Source organism: Schistocerca serialis, chromosome 5, assembly GCF_023864345.2.
Source record: "Schistocerca serialis cubense isolate TAMUIC-IGC-003099 chromosome 5, iqSchSeri2.2, whole genome shotgun sequence".
Classification (NCBI taxonomy): Eukaryota; Metazoa; Arthropoda; class Insecta; order Orthoptera; family Acrididae; genus Schistocerca; species Schistocerca serialis.
The window spans coordinates 211041335-211054510 of record NC_064642.1 but is presented as its reverse complement, the minus strand read 5'-3'; the positions used below and the strand labels follow the sequence as shown (position 1 = coordinate 211054510).

The window sequence follows — 13176 nt, the reverse complement described above, 5'->3', positions numbered from 1 at the left end:
AGGATTGCTAGTTTTATGCCTCACATAATTTGCACATTTTGCACAGGTTTATCAAACACACTGCTATTCATCAGTTTGGAAAAAAAAATTGCTTGCACTCATACATTTCTGTACTTAATCTCACTGTATGGTTTCATCCAGGGATCTTGCCTAAATGATTAAATTTCATGAATCTTTTTTAATACAAGTTAATTATGAAAAAATTGTTTCAAATTTCTGCAGTGAACAACATAGTTTTTCTTATCACATTTAGTCAAAATTAATTCCTTTGGTTTTTTACTATTGGATGGTGGTCACACTTCATCAGGTTGTAAAGACATATCTGAATAAAAATTGTGAATATGCTCTGGATATTTGAGATCCAGTTCTAAAATTTATTCTATGTTAGAACTGTCTGGTACAATTTTCACACAAAAAAATTCAAAATTCTCTAGAGAAAGTCATACAAAATTAGATAAGTGGATATAGAAAGATATTGTAATACTGTCCACCTGTAAAGACTATTCACACCAAGACATATAATGTAAGATTTGGCAGTTTTGCCATCGTAACTAGCCATGAACCTGTTGATTGTAACTGTATGTTTGCATAAACAGTGAGCAGTGTCACCACTAATGCCTCTCTCTATAAACTGAAGTTTTTCAGTGTAATGGCAGTGGTCTCAGTCTTTAACATTAACTTGCTTGGGCAGTTCTCGGCAAATATAACCAACCTCTGCTGGGTGAAATGTTGATTCTTGTTCTGTGGCCATTTCTTTTTTATTTTTTTTATTTTGTAATAAAACTCATTCACAGTCTTAGCAATTACGTATAGTTGTTCAGTATGGCATTTCCATAATTTAGACTCAAGGTATCGCTCATTATAGCCATAGCGTACATAACAGCTGTGCTGAGTGGGGTACACAAATGTACCTGATTAGAATAAGACCCAGAATAAGTACTACAACTGCCAAGTAGCAAGTGGTTCTATCATGCATTCCATATCAGCAGAAATTACAAACAACTGCTTTAGCTTGTTGCTAAACTTGGTAAATTTTATAAACTTGGTCCTACCACTAGACATTATACTGTTGACTGACTTAAACTGTGTGCAGTCAGTTAAATGTGCATCAAACTTTTCTTTGGAATGAAAATACATGTAGCACAGACAATGCTTACATAACACAATATAATGATGAGGAATAATGCTAATATGTTCTAGCGTCAGACAGTTTTTTATGCAATGGATGTGCTATGTATATGTAATAGCAACCTGAAACACCAATATGTCTGTTCCTCATGAGAACTCGAAATTCTTTCTCATCTCACATCTTTCATGATCACACATAACCAGAACACTAGATGCCATTACATTAAGAGACATGCTTTCATTCTTTTTTTCGAATATGAGAACGTGGTTTGCCTCTTTAGGAAACAGTACATCAGGAAAGTTTAACTTGTCTGCATACAAAAAATAGTCAGCTTCACAGTCTGCGTTCCAACTTATTGGATACGAATCTACCAGAACTGACCACCTGAAATAGGTATTGTCATATGGGTCAGTGTTTATTGCTGCAATTTCATTTGCTATTGCATTTGGTAGTTTTGTGTATGGTTCTGCCTAAAACACTTCATTTTTTTAATGTTAAAATGCAGTTGAGCTATTTCTTTCAATACACAACAGTAATCTCTTTCTTGAAAAGTCTCCAATTTATTTAACTGCTTCACAGAAACATTAATTCAGTACCACTCATCACTAATTTTGGATGGTTCACATTCTTTGTATTTAGGTACATTTGTTTTATTTCACTTGACCTGGACAAGAGGAAGTTGCAGAATAGCGCAAAATTGATTTTAAGAGGTTGGTTAGTTTGATGCCACCTGTTCTCAAAGACAAGAAGTGCCTAGAATCCTTAAACTCAGCCCAATCAGCTATCACACCTGTACATATTTGACAAAGATGAACATTCAGCAACAGCCCATCCAGTATCATTGTGTTTGGTTTATCATGCTTTGGAGACAGTTTGTTCATTATTGTGAACCTGACACTTCATTAACACAAATCATTGCTTTTTCAGTAGTACAATAGTATTACTAGGTCAGTTTAAAAGTCAATGATGTTCAGCATACTGAGACTTGTCAGGTGAGAGAAGACAGCCACTGCTGTTCTTCAACCACTGCTCTAGTCAGGTACTAAATGACTCCCATTGCTCTCTCACCACCACTGCCTTCCAGCTGCTTTCTAGATTCTGCAACATAGAATGAGAAGCTTCCCTGAGTTACAGCAAGTAATCAGTGGGTGAAAGATGAAAGCTTCTTAATAACATATGTCAGACTTACATTTGTGCTGCATACATGGCCGAAGACAAGTATCAAACAATAATGATGTCTTTGATGGAATGACATCAATACCTTGCTTTCAGTGGCAGCTTCAGTTTTATAATTCACTTTCCAGCAGGGCCACCCCACATGGCTGGAACAGATGGAGGAGGTGGAGGCAGTGATAGCAGACTTGCGGCCCTCACCGTGACATGAAGGGACAGTTGGTCATGGTGGCATGCCACCAGCCCATCATTGGTGCACATCTTACAGAGGCAGCAGTCTCAGCAGTTGTGGACTGTGGCTGGAATCTACTTCAGTCAGCATCCAACCCCCTGAGCCCAGACCACAGAGCCATGAGTGAAATGCGATGAGTTTCGCACCAACAGGTGTTGGTGTGGCAGCATGAGTGGATGCAGGAGGATGTGTGGCTAGTGACCATGGAGCTTCTGAACTGGACTTCAATCTCCCACTGGTGTAAGCCTGTATGAACTCAATAAGTTTGTCAAGGCATCATCCATGGAGGAGTCCTTGACATACTTCTTCATTTGAACCTTGAATGTGTGGATGAGACCTTTTGCCTCACTGTTAGATTGGGGTGAAAAGAAGGAGCAATCTTGTTGGGAATGTCTTCATGGGTGCGAGGCCTGAGACACAAACTGTGGACCATTATCCATCACAAGCATACAAGGCAATCCTTCCATAGAAAAAAAATTTAAGTGAGCCTGAATCATAGTTGCCACCAGTCATAGGACAGCAGTTAACATATGGAAATTTAGCATTAGCAGCTAACAACCAGGAAGGATTTAGAAGAGTCCTGGGGACTCAAAATGATCCCAAGGACAGTGCAGTACAGGCCATGGAGCATTGCCTTTTGTCTAGCACACTGAGAGCAGGCCACGAAAAGATTTACAGTGTCACTGCTGATGCCAGGTCAAAAAATGTGCCAACAAGCCATTAGTTTGGTATGTGAGACCTCCACTTAATGTCACTGATGTAAGAGCTGATGCCCATCCTGTCATAGGGTCGTCAGGAGCACAACCTTAGGCAATAGCCCTTGTGCAGCTAAGAGAACAATGCCATCAAATACTGAAAAGCAGAGACAGAGGGCAAAATAGTTACGTAAAGGATTAGAAGCTCTGCCTGGCAGCCTGGCAGGCCAACCATGCTGAATGAGGTGTACAACCTGAAGCAAAATTAAATCAGTAGTGACAGCAGCTGTGACCCAGGAGCCAGGAGCCTGTAACAGGAAACCCTTCTACTAAACATTGTGCCTCAACATGTGTGTGAAAACAAAGATGTTCATCTTGATCAAAAGTAGGATCCAGCCCTACTGGAAGCCAGGACAGTGCATTGGTGTTGGCATGTTGCATGATAGGTTGAAAATGTATTTCACAGTTGTAGCTAGGACAGAAACAAGGTCCAATGTTGGAGGAAATGTGCTGCTTTGGGGGGTTGGGTTGGGTTGGGTTGTTTGGGAAGGAGACCAGACAGCGAGGTCATCGGTCTCATCGGATTAGGGAAGGACTGGGAAGGAAGTCAGCCATGCCCTTTCAAAGGAACCATCCCGGCATTTGCCTGGAGCGATTTAGGGAAATCACGGAAAACCTAAATCAGGATGGCCGGACGCGGGATTGAACCGTCGTCCTCCCGAATGCGAGTCCAGTGTTTAACCACTACGCCACCTCGCTCGGTGTGCTGCTTTGTTGGTAAATGAAACAGAAGGATCAAAAAGAATAAAACAAAGGACTTGCAGTCAGTAATGAGGTTGAACTTGGACCCATACAAGAACACATGAAACTTTTCGAGGGCACAGATGATAGCAAGTGTTTCCTTTTCAAATTGGGAGTATTACTGCTGAGTGAAGTTGAACATTTTTGATACATAAGCTACTGAACATTTGGAATTGTCCTCATATCAACCTCAGTGGTTCACAGGTATCATATCAGATATGCTGTGAAGGCTGCACAGTATTTCAACAAGATATTTGCTCGTCATCTTCAGATGACGGCTTCTTTGATGAGGGATTCTCAGTATGTGGAAGTGGATGAAAGGATCTTTGCATTCCATAGGCTATGATATGCCCTGTGTCATGACAGTGTTCAACAACAACAGACTTTTCTGATGACCCATTCTGGTGTGACATCTAAGTGCAGTGCATGTATGATTTCCCACACTGGAATGGGATTTTATATGTTCTGGTCTCCTTAGACCTAGGACTGTTGCTGGAGGGCAGAAGACACATTTTATTTGGTGTTTCTTGAGTAGCCTGCTGATCTGAAAATGACACACCACCAACATAGGGTAGAAAAACCATCCTCAAGGAGTCCTCCATTACTTCTGGCTGTTCCTGAGGTTTAGTGCATTCTGGTTGAAATGCTTTTCAAATATGTTTATCAGAGTAACCATTCTGGAAAAACTCAGGGTGAAGAGGGCTAAGCTCTGTGCATAGACTTGCTGGATATGAGATAACTTTAGCACTGTCAAAAAGAGTCCATAATACACCACTTCATTGAGGTAGGTGGTCACAACTCGTAGCTCACAGGTAAAGGTCAATCCATAGTGAAAACCATCTGCTGTTCAAGATGTCAAGTAACCAAATGAAGAGCAGAATGTAATTCATATTTAAAGAGAGTGTACATGTACTCATAGGCTGGCACCCACTGAAAAGGAATGTACTTGTGGATGGAGTGGGACAATGCAGCCATATCCAGGATAAATTTGTGATAGTAAGCCATTTTACCAAAAAATGCTTGGAGTTCTTTGATGCTTGGAGGGTGAGGCAGAGCTGTGACCTTGGTGACTTGATGTCATAAAACCTCAAACACCAAATACACAACATTTCGCTGAAAAAGGTGTGAGGTGGCAAAGTTGCATAACAACACTGCAAAATGTAAGACCATGAACAAGGTGCAAAAGTTATGTAAATGCTATTCTGTGGATGCACCCATCACAACAACGTCATCAAGATAGCTGATGCACCACAGGTGGTATATCATCAGTTGTTCCAAAAAACTGCTGAAAATTTGTCGGGTTGCTAGCCACACTGAACAAGAGGCATTGTTATTGACACAACCTAAAGGGCAAGTAAATTACAAGGAGCCATTCAGAATCCTCATCCAATAGAAGCTGGAAATAGGCTTCCGATAAATCAGTTTTTGAGAGAAATAGGGCCCTGATGGGCTTAGCCAATAACTTTTGTGGAATGGACAAAGTGTAGGTGTCAACAATAGATTGAGTGTTAAGGGAAACTTTAAAATTGCTGCAGAGATGAAACTGACCAATCAGCTTTTAGTAATGATTAGGAGTAGACCACTCGCTCAATGTAATGGGCTATATGATCCTCAATGATGTCAGCCGGTACAATTCTGATTTCACTTGGTCACACAAAGCCACTGGAATAGGACGTGCACGGTGCGGCTGTACTGTAGTTTCAAGATAATGTGGGCTGCAAAATTAGTGGCACAACCAAACCTGTCCAAGCAAACAGATCAGAACTAGGAGCAGAGAGAGTCTAACTGCTTTTAAGGGACCTGGTCAGAAACAAGGTGCACCATATCCAAACGGAAAAACCAAAAGCATTAAAAGCATCCAGACTGAACAAATTTGCAGTACCATCATCATCACAATTTTAAAAAAAGGCAAGGAATGAACCACAAATTTATATATAGTGGGAGCCACAAATTATCCCAAAATTGGAGTATGCTGTATGTTGCAGCTCACCAAATGTCTAGTAACCAGAGAAAGTGCCAAGTATCCCAGTTCCATAAAAATTTGTCAGTTCAATAATATTAGGGTTGCACCCATGTCCACATCTAGTCTGAGCACTCTGTCCATCACTCACACTTCAAAACAGTTTGTATGACTTATGAGGACTGTAGACACACAATTAACATCCATGTTGCCAAAGTTGCTTCTCATAAGCCTTCCAGTCTTTGGCCACATCATCACAAGGGGAAAGGGTGACAGGTATGCCAACATTCTAGAAGCCTGCATCGTTAATGTGGCTGACAAGTTTGTAACAACAATTGTAAGAACCTGATGCTACTTGAGGAGAGATTGGTACACTCTCTACATGGACAGAAAAACCAGAGGAACAAACAAATAGAGTGAGTACATGGAAGTGAATATTATGCTCATCGACAGTTGTATCATACTGTAAAACACAAGCAACAGCATGCCCACAATGAATCAAACTTTATTCTTCTTCCCCATACAAGGGAACAACAGTGAAGAACATAGACACAAACACAGAAACCATGCAGGTACTGTTACAAGTAATAGCTGACAATAAGTATGGACACAATATGTGGGCAGGAGCCTGCTGCACTGCATTTGTAAAGAGAAGGCCTCTGGTAGATCACACGGCAAATGCTGTGCCATGTGCCCAAGTCATGTGGCCCACTACATGTGGCCTCCGGTACACAGCCCCCATAGATGCCATTGACAGAATATTCAAAGTGTAGTGTGCCGGCAGCCTGGTGCCACAACACATATCTAAGTATTACATACAGGGTTATAACAATGAGAGTTTTAAGATAAGAGATAATAACAAGATGTATGCTTTTCAATAGTTTATTATTTGTTCCATAAGCCATGCAGCTTGCAATATAGTAAGCTTTTAAGTTACTTTATCTAGGTAATATGGCCATTTTGAAAGTTTATCTATATAATATAAACTATTTACATGTGTTTTTATCATAAAATTTGCACTGTATTTAATATTTACTTCAGTATCACGTTTAGGCCTATGTTTGCTGTTAGTTTGTTCACTGTGTTAAGTATTTATGGTTATTTTTCATAGGTTTGAATATACAGGCTCACGCATCATGAATAAAATGTGTGTAACTATAAAACAAAAAATAAAAAACCAATTAAAAATAAACAAAAAATTTAAAAAATTTAAAACAAAATAAAAATTGTAAAATGATTAAAAATTTAAAACATGAAAAAATAAAAGAAATAAAACAAAAAAACCTCCACCAGATATGTCACACTGATGTCTGGTGAGGCATACATGCTATGAGGACATAGTAGACTATACTGAACAGGTTGAACCATACCAGGCAGGTAACCACAGAGGAGCCAGGCTACATGTGCCAATCTTGAACAACATGATTTGAAAGACAATAAAACAACCTGTACCAGATCAGTCATCACCAGAGTCAACAAAAATCTACATTAGTTGCCAGGCTATGGAAGTCTAATGTCAAAATTATGGTAGTGTAGAAGTTAGGAAGTAGATTGAAAAATGCTCCTATCTTAGCTGAAAAAAGTTTAATATATCGTGGGCAGAGTTAGGGATATAAAAGAAGGGAACTAGCTTTCCGACTTATCTGGCAATTTCACATACATTTAAATCAACCATCTTCAGATATTCGTGCTTTTTTACATTAATCCCACTTCCCCAACACATTGAGCTCTCTTAGCTGCAGTCTTGCAATTTATAAGTTAAGCCTCTGATACAGTGCCCAAAATCCATAAGATTTACAGCCATAGTAAACAATATATCATAACATATGGCTGAAGAGAATACATGTAACAGCTACAGAAGTTTTTCTGGGAGGATAAAATTCCTGGGTGTGGATTTGTATAAGGGGAGACTCTAAAACTTTGTTATTATTATTATTATTATCATTATTATTATTATTATTATCATTATTATTATTATTATTGTTATTTCTGTGTTGGGGATGGGTTATTTTCTTCTGAGAGGATCATTGCTTACTCAAATGCCCCCATGTTACATGTATGGTGAGGGGTGTAAGAACAAATGGACACAAATTTATGTGCTTCTAGGGAGTGGGATGTATCTGCAACAAGAAGTATCTGAGAATGGGGGTCCATCTATAATAGGAAGTATCCCAGAGTGGGGATACATGCATCCTAACCTGTGTCATAGTGCACAGCAAGACAAATGCCATGTTGGATGACATTATGGCATGTGACATGTTATATGACATGAAATCATGTATCATGTCATTTTACTTGAACTACGAAGAGACCATGGGTAACAGAAAAAATACTTAATTTGATCAATGGACGAAGGAAATACAAAAAGTTCAAGGAAATTCAGGAATACAAGTCACATAGGAATGAAATAAATGGAAAGTGCACAGAAGCTAAGATTAAATGGCTGCATGAAAAATATGAAGAAACTGAAAATAAATTATTGTCAGAAGGACTGACAGCATGTAGAAAAGTCACAACAACCTTCAGTGAAATTAAAAGCAAGAATGGTAACATAAAGAGTACACTGGGAACTCCATCGTTATATGCAGAGGAGTGAGTGGAGAGGTGGAAACAGTAAATTGAAGGCAACTATGAGCATGAAGGTATGCCTGATGTGATAGAAGAAGAAACATGAGTTGATAAGAAGAGATGGGGATCCAGTATTAGAAACAGAATTTAAAACCACTTTGGAAGACTTAAGATCAAGTAAGACAGAAGGGACAGATAACATTCCATCACAATTTCTAACATCATTGGGGGAAGTGGCTACAAAATGGCTATTTATGTTGGTGTGTCAAATGTATGGGTCTGGTGATATACCATCTGACTTTCAGAAAAATATCATCCACACAATCCCGAACCCTGCATGAGCTAACAAGTGTGAGAATTATTGCACAATTAGCTTAACAGCTCATACATCCAGGATTCTGACAAGAATAGTATGTAGAAGAATGGAAAATAAAATTGAGAATGTGATAGTTGATAATCAGTTTGGCTTTAGGAAAAGTAATGGCACCAGAGAGGCAATTTATGATGTTGTGGTTGATAATGGAAGCAAGACTGAAAAAAATCAGAACGTGTTCATAGGCTTTGCCAATCAGGAAAAAGCATTAGATAATGTCGAATGAAGCAGGATGTTTGAGATTCTGAGGAAAATAGGAATAATCTATAGGAAGAGACAGGTAATGTACAACATGTACAAGAGCCAAGAGGGAATAATAAGAGTGAAAGACCAAGAACAAAGGGCTTGGATTAAAAAGGGTGTAAGACAGGCATTTAGTCTTTTGCCCCTACTGTTCAATCTCTACATCAAAGAAGCAGTGATGGAAATAAAAGAAACATTCAGAATTGGAACTAAAATTCTAGGTGAGAGGATATTAATTATACGATTTGCTGATGACATTGCTACCCTCAGTGAAAGTGAAGAAGGCCGCATGGAATGGCCATGCAGTCTGAGGCACCCTGTCACGGATTACGCAGCCCCTCCCATTGGAGATCGAGTCCTCCCACAGGCATGGGTGTGTGTTTTGTTCTTAGCATAAGTTACTTTAAGCTAGTTTAATTAGAGTGTAAGTCTAGGGACCAATGACCTCAGCAGTTTGGTCCCTTAGGAATTCATACACATTTTGAAAGTGAACAAGAATTACATGATCTGCTGAATGGAATGAAGTCTAATGAGTAAAGAATATGGACTGAGAGTAAATCAAAGATAGACGAAAGTAATGAGAAGTAGGAGAAATTTGAACAGTGCAAAACTTACATTGGGATTAATGGTCAGGAAGTACATGAAGGGCTTCTACTATATAGGCAGCAAAATAACCAATGATGGATGGAGCAAGGAGGACATAAAAAGCACTCGAAAAATGGGCATTCCTGGCCAAGAGAAGTCTACTAGTATCAAACATAGGCCTTGATTTGAGGAAGAAATTTCTGAGAATCTACATTTGGAGCACAGCATTGTATGGTAGTGAAGCATGGTCTGTGGAAAAAGTGGAACTGAAGAGAATTGAAGCATTTGAGCTGTGATGCTATGACAAATGTTGAAAATTAGGTGGACTGATGAGATAAATAACGAGGAGGTCTACACAGAACTGGAGAGGAAAGAAATATTCTACAGTAAACACTGATAAGAAGAAGGGATAGGATGATAGGACATCTGTTAAGACATAATGGAATAACTTTCATATTACTAGAGGGAGCTGTAGAGTGTAAAAACTGCTGAGGACTACAGAGACTGATGTAGATGATGATGATGATGGAGATGGAGAGGGTTGTATGGGTGCATGATGGCAAGGTCTTCAGAGACCGCTCAGTAACAGATTGAGACGGGTGTCAAGAAAAGACTCAGAACAGTAAGATAAAACAGAGAGTAAAACACAGATAACAAGCTTGGAAAAATATGTGCCTAGCCACATTGAAGCATGGGACGAAGCATGCTGCCAGCAGTAATACATGGACAACACAGGAAGAAAGTAGTAGAGGGAGCTAAAACAATATAGCAGATGGAAGTGGCTGGCTGACCGCAAGGAAAAAAGGGAGGAGCCAGCCACTTTGCAACACACTAAAAACTACAACCCAAAAGTTTAGGCCAGAGTCCAGACACATCACAAAACTTTAAAACCCTAGACACATGTCTCATCATTAGCTAAAACACAGGGCACATCCCCATCAACTTGTGCTTCTGCCATTGCATCACAGTATAAAATGCAGTCTGTTAAAATGTGGTGGGCAGAGATGTGCACACCACAAGCATAACAAAACAGGGGATCCTCCTGCCGTAATAGAAAGCTATGTGTGAGAGGATAATGCCCAATCCGAAGACGCGTGAGGGTCATCCCGCCTGAGCAACCGGCAGGAGGAACGCCATGGCCGAGTTGTTGACTTCACCAACCGCAGTTCATTGGCCGTCACTGCCAGCCATTCTTCCTCCCACAACTCCATGCACTTATTGTGGAGTGCAGAGATGACAGACTGCAAGGGAATAGGACACTGGACCATGGAATACATCCAACAAATAATTGAGGACGTAGGTTGCAAGTGCTCAAATGCTACTCTGAGATGAGGTGGTTGGCACAGGAGAAGGATTATTTTGTGTGTGTGTGTGTGTGTGTGTGTGTGTGTGTGTGTGTGTGTGTGTGTGAATGTTTTTAACATAGTACCATTTGAAACATTCCAGGTGAAATTTCATTTTTTTGATACTGTGTGTACATATGTGAGATGACTTGAGTTAAACTTTTTGATGAATAATACAGGCTGTTCAGATACTTTTGAACAGGGCACCATAATGGCCACTAGCACAACTAGGCTAGTTCCACTAACTTAGATTTTTTTATTTCCCACCAATGCCACACTGCATTGATTAAAAATCCCCACCAATACTATAATACTATTTTGATTTTTTGAATTTCCCACCATCTAGCACTTTTAAATTTCCCTTCACCCTGGTCTTTTTTGACAACTGTAGCTCCAACTAGTGGCAGATGTTTGACTATATGCCGGATTGTTAGTAGCTATACTACTGTGTACAAAATAATCCATGAGCAAATAGAAATACTACTTGTACTACATCACAAACTCACATTGTATATGCTGGAAAAGAAGTTTTGTTTGGTATCCTTGGACCAATATAAGGTGGTAAACCATAAGCATTTGGACCTGGTATCTTATCTCCAGGTCGTTGCTTGGTTCTACTTTTCATTGTATACACAGGAGCTCGATCTTCCTTCATGGGAGGGACCCTCTCCACCCAATATGCTCCAGGTCCAGGAACACGACATGTAGCTGAAGCCAAAGGTACAGATCAAATATAGCTTTCAGAAAATGCATAAAACATTAATTACATTAATTTCAGGTCACTTTAGATGTTTTTGAACTATGTCAAGCTCTGTAGCTCTCTTGCCTAATAGAACATCGTCGTCCCACCACCTGACTGCATCTTCTTGTATTACCTCAAGTATCATTGGATGAGGAAACTGAAATGGCATCTTTTCAGTAAAACACTCTCATACAAGACTTACTGCTTTTCAAATTAAACAGTAACTCAACTGTTATGAGGCATATCTGACCATATCCCAACTACCCAACAAGTGAATTCTTTGATAGTATCAAGGACTGAACTTGAGCCCTTAATAAAACAGTCAAGGTCTGCTGACTGATCTGGCACAGAGGTGCACTTCTTATACATACACCAGACTGAATTTTATACATTGTACAGTCAGAATTAAATTCCATCAAGCATCTCTCCAGATACTGGGTTTTGGAGTGATTAATATCCCCTCAGAATCTAAAAATTTTATTGTTTCTTTTTTGTTTTTGCTTGTTCCTACTTTTTCCTTTATGATTAAGAAAATGTCTGATGCTACCAGAAACTTTAGATTGAATGGTGCTTCCTAATTTCTGTCCATCAACTCTTACATTCATTAAAATTTTTGCAAATTGTTACATAATGAATACATCTATGATGTCCAAAATATTTAAATATTATTTGTTAATTGCTGTACAATTTTTTCTTTAAATATGGTGTTTATTACTTACATAATGGCTTTATATGTGCAGCCATTGTGTATGCAGGTATCCCATCTCTCCCATGTTGTGTAAAGTTTCTCTCCAGTCCATAACAAGGACCTGGGCTTAATCTCTTATCTATTGGTTTAATGTAGCCTGAAATAGTGTAGGCTGGATTCCTGTATTTTGTAGCATCATGGTTTTTGAAACCAATCAGTGGTGGCAGCATATACGTTCCAGAACCAGGACCTAAAAAATATGAAAAGTGCAAATACACACACACCTACATAATCAAACAATGAGAATATTATGAAGAGGATAGAATACTACTCACATGTACTGGGTATGCTGAGTTGCAGACGGGCACAAAAAAAGACTGCTAAATAAGTAAGCTTTCCACCAAAAAGCCTTCTTTTGAACTGTGTGTGTGTGTGTGTGTGTGTGTGTGTGTGTGTGTGTGTGTGTGTGTGTTTGTCTAATTCAGAAGAAGGCTTTTTGGCCAAAAGCTCACTTATTTAGCAGTCTTTCTCTTGTGCCTGTCTGTCACACAGGATTACATCCTGGAGTTTCTATTGTCTGATTTAGCCTATATTCTTAACCTAACAGCAGCTCCTTTCTTCTTAATAATTTCCCATATTAAGGA

At 39.3% G+C, this 13176-nt stretch overlaps 1 protein-coding gene across 1 annotated transcript in view; it reads right to left on the bottom strand.

Moving 5' to 3' along the window:
* The window catches only part of LOC126481857 (outer dense fiber protein 3-like), a 66005-nt gene that overhangs the window by 21777 nt on the left and 31052 nt on the right, over positions 1-13176 (bottom strand). The window contains exons 2-3 of the mRNA XM_050105815.1: positions 12564-12782; positions 11609-11810 (exon numbers count right to left, since the gene is read on the bottom strand). Coding sequence (XP_049961772.1) covers positions 11609-11810; positions 12564-12782 — 421 coding nt within the window. The remainder of the gene's footprint in view (positions 1-11608; positions 11811-12563; positions 12783-13176) is intronic.